Source organism: Bison bison, unplaced genomic scaffold (genome assembly GCF_000754665.1).
Source record: "Bison bison bison isolate TAMUID 2011002044 unplaced genomic scaffold, Bison_UMD1.0 scf7180017864175, whole genome shotgun sequence".
Classification (NCBI taxonomy): Eukaryota; Metazoa; Chordata; class Mammalia; order Artiodactyla; family Bovidae; genus Bison; species Bison bison.
In genome coordinates this window covers 4,011-12,086 of record NW_011494747.1, presented here as the reverse complement: position 1 = coordinate 12,086, position 8,076 = coordinate 4,011, and the positions used below count along the sequence as shown (strand labels likewise).

Sequence of the window (8,076 nt, the reverse complement as noted above, 5' to 3'; positions counted from 1 at the left end):
AGAGTCTTTTCCAATGAGTCAGTTCTTTGCATGAGGTGGCCAAAGTATTGGAGTTTCAGCTTTAGCATCAGTCCTTCCAATGAACACCCAGGACTGATCTCCTTTAGAAAGGACTGGTTGGATCTCCTTGCAATCCAAGGGACTCTCAAGAGTCTTCTCCAACACCACAGTTCAAAACCATCAATTCTTCGGTGCTCAACTTTCTTCACAGTCCAACTCTCACATCCATACATGACCACAGGAAAAACCATAGCCTTGACTAGATGGACCTTTGTTTTAGCAGTCATCAAATCACTGTCCCCTCCACCACTGACCCCCAGCTCTTGCTCATACACTCTCAAGACTTCTATTCAAATTTTCCTGGCCACCTTTATTGCTACCAGTTTAACATTCTCTCAGTAAGTGTGCATGAAGCCCCATCTATAGGAGTCATCAACAATAAACTGATAAATAAGGAAAACAACAGAGGAAATAATGCATAAGTAAGGCTCTTTTAATAAAAGGTGAGAAGAGCTATGATAAAAGGTGATGAGCTAGTCAAAATGTCCATTATCATGTCTACAAATAATAAATACTGAAGAGGGTGTAGAGATAAGGGAGCCCTCCTACACTCTTAGTAGGAATGTAAATTGGTACAGCCACTATGGAAAACAGTTTGGAGATGTCTTAAAAAGCTAAAAATAGAGATACCGTATCATCCAGCTATTCCACTTCTGGGCATATATCTGGAAAATATGAAGACTCCAACTCAGAAAGATACACACACCCCATTGTAGTACTATTACAATAACCAAGACATGAAAGCAAACTAAACGCCCCTTGACAGATGAATGGATAAACAAGATGTGGTATACACACACACACAATGGAATGTTGCTGTTCAGTCACTTAGCCATGTCCTACTCTTTGCGACCCCATGGACTGCAGCACATCAGGCTTCCTTGTCCATCACCAACCCCCTGAGCTTGCTCAAACTCTTGTCTATTGAGTCAGTGATGCCATCCAACTATCTAGTCCTCTGTCATCCCCTTCTCCTCCCACCTTCTATCTTTCCCAGCTTCAAGGTCTTTTCTAATGAGCTGGCTCTTCACAGCAGGTGGCCAAAGTATTGGAACTTCAGTTCAGCATCAGTCCTTCCCTGAATATCCAGGGTTGATTTCCTTTAAAATTGACTGGTTTGATCTCCTAGCAGTCCAAGGGACTCTCAAGAGTCTTCTCCAACACAACAGTTTGAAAGCATCAAATTCTTCGACCCTCAGCCTTCTTTGTGGTCCAGCTCTCACATCCATACATGACTACTGGAAAAACCATAGCTTTGACTATATGGACCTTTGACTATATGGCAAATAACTATATCACTACAATTGTTATAAATACTATGAAAGGAAAAGAACTTTTTGCTATGGAAGAAATGTAATTTTTAAAGGGCTCTGAAAAAATATTTCTCTATGAGGACCTGACCTTTTCTCTTAGATGTAAAGGATACAAGGGTTAACCGGGCAGAGACAAAAGAAAAACATGCCGGCAGAAGGGAGGCAAGAATGTGGGGTGCCTTGTGAGCTGAGAGGATGAGCAAGGCTCCAGAATTAAGTAGCGAGGCTAGGGGGGTAAAGGAGAGGGCTCAGCTCAGGCAGAGCCTCGTGGACCAAAGAGGAGCTTGTGGTTGAAGTTAAATGCAATAAGAAGTGACAGGAGGGTTTTAGGTCAACTTTTCTCTGCTGAGAGGAACAGATGGGAGCTGGCGAAACAGGTTGTGAAGAAATGAGTGTGTAGATGCTCAGTAAAGAAATATCGAATGATTTATTTTCAGAGTGAAGATTTGAGTTCTGTTTCTTTTCTATTTTCTAAACTTAATACATGCTAAGTTGCTCAGTCGTGTCCAACTCTATGTGATCCCATGGACTGAAGCCTGCCAGGCTCCTCTGTTCATGGGGATTCTCCAGGCAAGAATAGTGGAGTGGGTTGCCATGCCCTTCTCCAGGGAATCTTTCCTACCCAGGGATCAAACCGATGTCTCTTGGGTCTCCTATATTGTCAGGAGGTTCTTTACCACTAGCACCACCTGGAAAGCCCAAATTTAATATATATGAGTTCAATTAGAAAATTTTAAATTCTTGTTATTTGGCATTTGGTCCTGCCTAAAACAGATATCTTTCAGTCACATGGTTAACATATCTCTTAATGACAAAAATACATGAATCCATGAAACAAAAGTTGCTTTGGCTAATTATTTCCCCCATGCTCTTTGAATGTTCAAGCGCACTTGAGCCTCAGGCATTGTTTGGATTTTACTGCCATCTAGTGGCTGTTGCCCAGAAAATCCCATGGATGGAGGCGCCTGGTAGGCTGCAGTCCATGGGGTCGCTAAGAGTCCGACACGACTGAGCGACTTCACTTTCACTTTCCACTTTCATGCATTGGAGAAGGAAATGGCAACCCACTCCAGTGTTCTTGCCTGGAGAATCCCATGGATGGAGAAGCCTGGTAGGCTGCAGTCCATGGGGTTGCATAGAGTCGGACACGACTGAAGCAACTTAGTAGTAGTAGTAGTAGTAGTGTCTCTAAACACATAAGTTTATTTGTGTTTCTGAACAAGACACTCCTCCCAAGCTATGCAAGTGAGCAAATAAATTTCTGCTTATGTAGTGGGAGAATCTCTGTTTGAGTTTTATTTATATTGCATTTAAATCATCATAAAGTAAGTCTGATCTTACTACCCTCTCTTTTGTCTGTCTAGTTATCTAGGGTTTCATTGATCCTTCGGACTTAAACCCCCACTGTCTTCCTAAGGCTCTCATTGTGAGAATTCCTCCAAAATGTTATGTGAGGCCTATCAGTGTGCCCCCTGCACAAAAGCATCTGACCTTAGGTAGCATGGGGTAGTTGAAACCCTCTCACCAAGTCAAATGCAGAGGGCTTGTGGCTGCTTAAGGACAAACATCTTTTCCTAAAATGCAAATATAAGTTAGCAGCAGACCTGGTGTCCCTTCACAGTGGTTTCCACCCAAAATTCAGGGTTCACTGGCTCCCTGAGGCTACTGGTTTTACCATTAGTTTTAGTTTCTGTTTTAATCTGTTTTTACAAGGCTCAGAAATATCATTGGCCCAAAATGTATTCTCAAGCTATTGCAGTTCAATTTGGCTTGGTTTTATTAATCAAAGTTGGGCAAAGAACACTGCCATTACCAACACTTTCTTCAGAATACAGGCAAGGGTATACATACATTTGTGTTACATTCCTCCATGCACTTGTTTAAACATATCAAAACACGTTCTTTTGTCCACCACATCCTTCATTATAATTTTATTTCTCTTCAAAGGTCCCAAGCCACTCGTTTCCGTTGGCATCAGCCAGCTCCTTTTGACAAGCAGCAGACGTGGGCAATAGATAATGTCTATATCGGGGATGGCTGCATAGATATGTGTGGTGGCCATGGAAGGTGCATCCAAGGAAACTGTGTGTAAGTAGGCTTTTTTCTTTCTTCTGTAGAAAGTCCCTGACTCACATTCCAGCCAGATTTTTCTGAAACTGGTTTTTGAATCACTCCCAAACTGCCTTAAGTTATATGTATTTTTCCTGAAATCTGACATTGAGCTAACTATGAAGTTTATGGCTATAGAATCTTCATTCTTGGTTAGAGATTAGGAACTGAACAATAGCTATCTTTTAAGGAGAAGGCTGAGTTATAATTGACTGTTTTATTTTCTTCTGTGTTTTTGTGATACACCTGAGACTTGAGAAAAATATTAAAAGAGGTTCAAGAGTTCAGCATATTCTAACTGAAAATAATACATCATAAGTATTTTTCTCACTTAGGTCTGAATGTATATGTAATGATGTGTATTACTTGTGGTTTGAATGGTATTCCTATGTTATTTGCATAAGAAAGTATATAAATTCCTGATCAATTTGCCAGGTGTATTTCATGGAGAGACCTGGGATTTTACTCTTATAGAGCCTTAGCATCTTTGGAAGGATCTAAACAAAGTGTGTGTGTGTGTGTGTGTGTGTGTGTGTGTGTTGTATACTACGGGGCTCTGTGCTTTATTTTCAAAGACTCTACTGTTAGATGGGGTAGTATGAATGAAGATCATGATAAAGAATTCATGTTTCCCTTCTCCATTAATCTCTGCACACCTGGGAAGTCTTTCTTTTGATTAATGATTCTAGCCCATATCAACCATGACCTCTGCAACCCCAGAGCTTCCCAGTCCTATATTCATATTTCTTCCCACATTGAACAGAGAATTCAATCCTGTGGTCAGAGATGGCAGATGCTATCCAAAGTGCCCTTTGCTATTTGGAACCTGGCCTCTTGAATTCCTGATTGGCCCAAAGTCTCTGTTAAAAAGCCTGATTTCATAAATTATTAGGACCAACCAGGCTAGTTTGGTATCTGCAATTGTTTATCAGCCATCCAGAGCTGTGTCATATAGGGACTGGGCTTTAGTGAATTCTTTCAGGTTGCTTCTTTCTTTCCACCTATAAGCCCAAGTCACTAATTTAGGAAAGCCTAGAGGCAGTTACAGAGAAGGCAATGGCACCCCACTCCAGTACTCTTGCCTGGAAAATCCCATGGACAGAGGAGCCTGGTAGGCTGCCTTCTATGGGGTCGCACAGAGTCAGACACGACTGAAGCAACTTCATTTTCACTTTTCACTTTCACACATCGGAGAAGGAAATGGCAACCCACCCCAGTGCTATTGCCTGGAGAATCTCAGGGACAGGGGAGCCTGGTGGGCTGCCGTCTATGGGGTCGCACAGAGTCGGACACGACTGAAGCGACTTAGCGGCAGCAGCAGCAGCAGACGTAGTTAATTCACTGCTTATTTCTAACCTAAAGCACTGTTAAGGAGAGCAGCTGAATTACAGCAAACTCTGTGAAGATAACTAATCTTTCATCATCTTGGACTAGGAAAAGGATTTGGCCTCACTAATTTGAGAGCACGCTTGCAGGGCCTGTGTTTGATGCTGACTTTTCTTTACTCTTTCTCCACTCCCAGCTGTGATGAGCAGTGGGGTGGCCTGTACTGTGATGAGCCTGAGACCTCTCTTCCAACTCAACTCAAAGACAACTTCAATCGGGCGCCATCTAACCAGAACTGGCTGACTGTGAATGGAGGGAAATTAAGTACCGTGTGTGGAGCTGTGGCTTCAGGAATGGCTCTTCATTTCAGTGGGGTCAGTGTTTGGTTGCTGTTTATTCATTTTTGCATCCTCAGTTCCTCCCCCTCCCAAAACTGACTCTCTTTTGAAGTTTAATCGACAAACAAGTTGCAGAGTTAGAAACTCTAAATGCACAAACTTAATGTGAACTCACAACTGTCTACAAAGCAGAAAATGCTAATCATTTTCAACATTTTCCTGTCACAAATCAGTTTTGACAATTTAACTATGCAGGGTGGTGTCAGTACAGGTATATTTAAGTGCACATTTTTTTAAAAAGGATTTAAATGAATTTCCACCCTGGGATAGAGAGCTTGCACAATGTGTGAGGGTCTTCCATCTGGATGATGTTCTAATTGAAAATTCCTGAGCTTGCAACAGATTTAGGATTTAAGGAGCCAAAAATCTGGAAAATGAGCTTTGATGTTTCCTGAATTTATTAACAATAATTAACCCCTTATATAACTTACCCAAGCAAGAATAACTTAGTAATTTCTAGACATTTATATTTATAGCAGATTATTTTGTGAACGATAGCAGCAATGTTAGAAAATTGCTTTGAGAAATTTTATAATCATTCTGCACTGCTGCCAAAGATGACTTGTTTAAAAGTAGAATTTCTCCAGTAGTATGATTAAATACCTTTCATAGGTAAATTTAATTTTTAAAAATTGCAAATTCACTGTCAGTTATTTGTTTCCCTACCACACCCTACCTTAGAGTTTTTTGTACCAGTGAAGTGTACTAGTATTTTAGCCCAAGAGTAGCAACAGAACATACAGCATACAGAATTTTTATAATCATCAACAGTGGTTAAGAATGCAATGTTCACAATACTCTTTCTTCTTTAGTATTAACTTAGATGGAACTCTGATACCTAGTTTTCCTCATAGTTTCACCTATTAATAAGAAACAACTACTTATCTATGTTAATGAATTAATATAGAAAATATTAAAATCAACTGTAAAAGTTTAAAAAGCTTACAACTAGTATTGCTAATTATAATTAAGTTGTATTTTTGAACATCATTTTAAAATTCCATATGAAAATAGTCATCTCAATGCACTATTTTGTTAATAGCCAATGCCTTTTTAAAAATCTAACAGATACCTATAAATAACTAGAAATAAAATAGTTACTTTAATTCCAGCTCCCCTATTGCTTAGAAAAAGACAAGAGAATCTCCTTAGAATACATTGCCCTTTGTAAGTTCTAATACTAAAATTTCAAAATTCAGCATATGTTTGCTGTGTACCTACTGTGCGCTAGAGACCATATAGAAGCTAGTATAGTAGGAGAAATTATAAGAAAATCATTACTGCAGTACTGTGTGAGCTGTATTACAAAAGAAAGGATGGAAGCCAAAGAACACCTGGAACCTGTCATGACGATTCCTTATCACCGTATCGGTGCATTCTGCTTCTTAGGGCTGCAGTCGGCTATTGGTCACCGTGGATCTAAACCTCACGAATGCTGAGTTTATCCAGTTTTACTTCATGTATGGATGCCTGATCACACCAAACAACCGTAACCAAGGTGTTCTTTTAGAATACTCTGTCAATGGAGGCATTACCTGGAACCTACTAATGGAAATCTTCTATGACCAGTACAGTAAACCTGGGTTTGTATTCTGTTTTATCTCTAATAACTAGTACGTTGAGCAACATTGCTTGATAAGATCTGCCAGCAATCTGTCACAGGGACCACAGGGAGCCCTGAACCACACTCACCACTAGAGGATGCCCCTGAGACAAACTTGAGGATAAGGTTTCTGAGCTGGATAAACAACTGGTTTGGGTTTTTTTATTTCAAGAACAACTAGTTTGTAAATTTTAAAATAGATAAATACACAATCAAATGCCAGTAATGAATAGACCCATTACAAAAAACCATATAAATTAATGAATATATAATTAAGTTCAACAACATTCTGGGAAAATGGAAACAAAAAAACTGTTTGTTTGTTCACATAGTGTTCACTCCATTTTAGGGACTTGGAAGCTAGAAAATAAACACGTTGTCTTCTCCAAAATAACACAATAAAATGTAAATATCCTTAAGAAGCCTAGAGTCTCTTTTTACATTTCTTACTGAAAAATCCTGTATGTATGTGTCAGTTTTAAGAATATATTCTTGAAGGGCAAAAATACAGTGTGACCAATTAGAAAAGCCAAAAGGTTCGTAAAAAAGAAAAGAACATTTAATAAAATAGTAGGAGGAGAAGAATATGGAAGAGAAGGATGAGAGAAGAGAGAAAGAGAAGGTTGGAGGAAAGATGAAAGAGCGGATGGGAAAAGAAGGAGAGGAGGAATGATTGTAGCCCAAATAAAAGACAGAAAAAAATGAGAAACATAGATAATCCCTCAGTGCATGGCAAGCCAGATACCAGCTAAAAATTAGGTAAAATAAAAGTAATTGAGAATCTTGTAAATGATCATTGAAATTCAATGTATCAGTCAAGATACTGATACATTAATACTGATACATTGATACATTGATACTGATACTGTAATTCACAGCTGAACCTGTGAATTACAGAATTCCTAAAATAACTTGGAAGTTTTTTTTCCTTCTCTTAATATAAGTTAGATCCAGAAGGAAGCTACCCAGAGATGCTCCAGTGGTTTCACCAGGACTAGAGACCCAGGTTAGAGAAGGCGATGGCACCCCACTCCAGTTCTCCTGCCTGGAAAATCCCATGGATGGAGGAGCCTGGAAGGCTGCAGTCCATGGGGTCGCTAAGAGTCGGACACGACTGAGCGACTTCACTTTCACTTTTCACTTTCATGCATTGGAGAAGGAAATGGCAACCCACTCCAGTACTATTGCCTGGAAAATCCCATGGACAGAGGAGCCTGGTAGGCTACAGTCCATGGAGTCGCAAAGAGTCAGACATGACTGAGCAGCT

The 8,076-nt window shown here is 39.8% G+C and overlaps 1 protein-coding gene across 1 annotated transcript in view; it reads left to right on the top strand.

Moving 5' to 3' along the window:
• Positions 1 to 8,076, top strand: part of LOC104990283 (reelin) — a 531,703-nt gene that overhangs the window by 521,054 nt on the left and 2,573 nt on the right. The window contains exons 47-49 of the mRNA XM_010842284.1: positions 3,321 to 3,461; positions 5,005 to 5,182; positions 6,596 to 6,789. Of these exons, the coding sequence (XP_010840586.1) occupies positions 3,321 to 3,461; positions 5,005 to 5,182; positions 6,596 to 6,789 (513 nt within the window). The remainder of the gene's footprint in view (positions 1 to 3,320; positions 3,462 to 5,004; positions 5,183 to 6,595; positions 6,790 to 8,076) is intronic.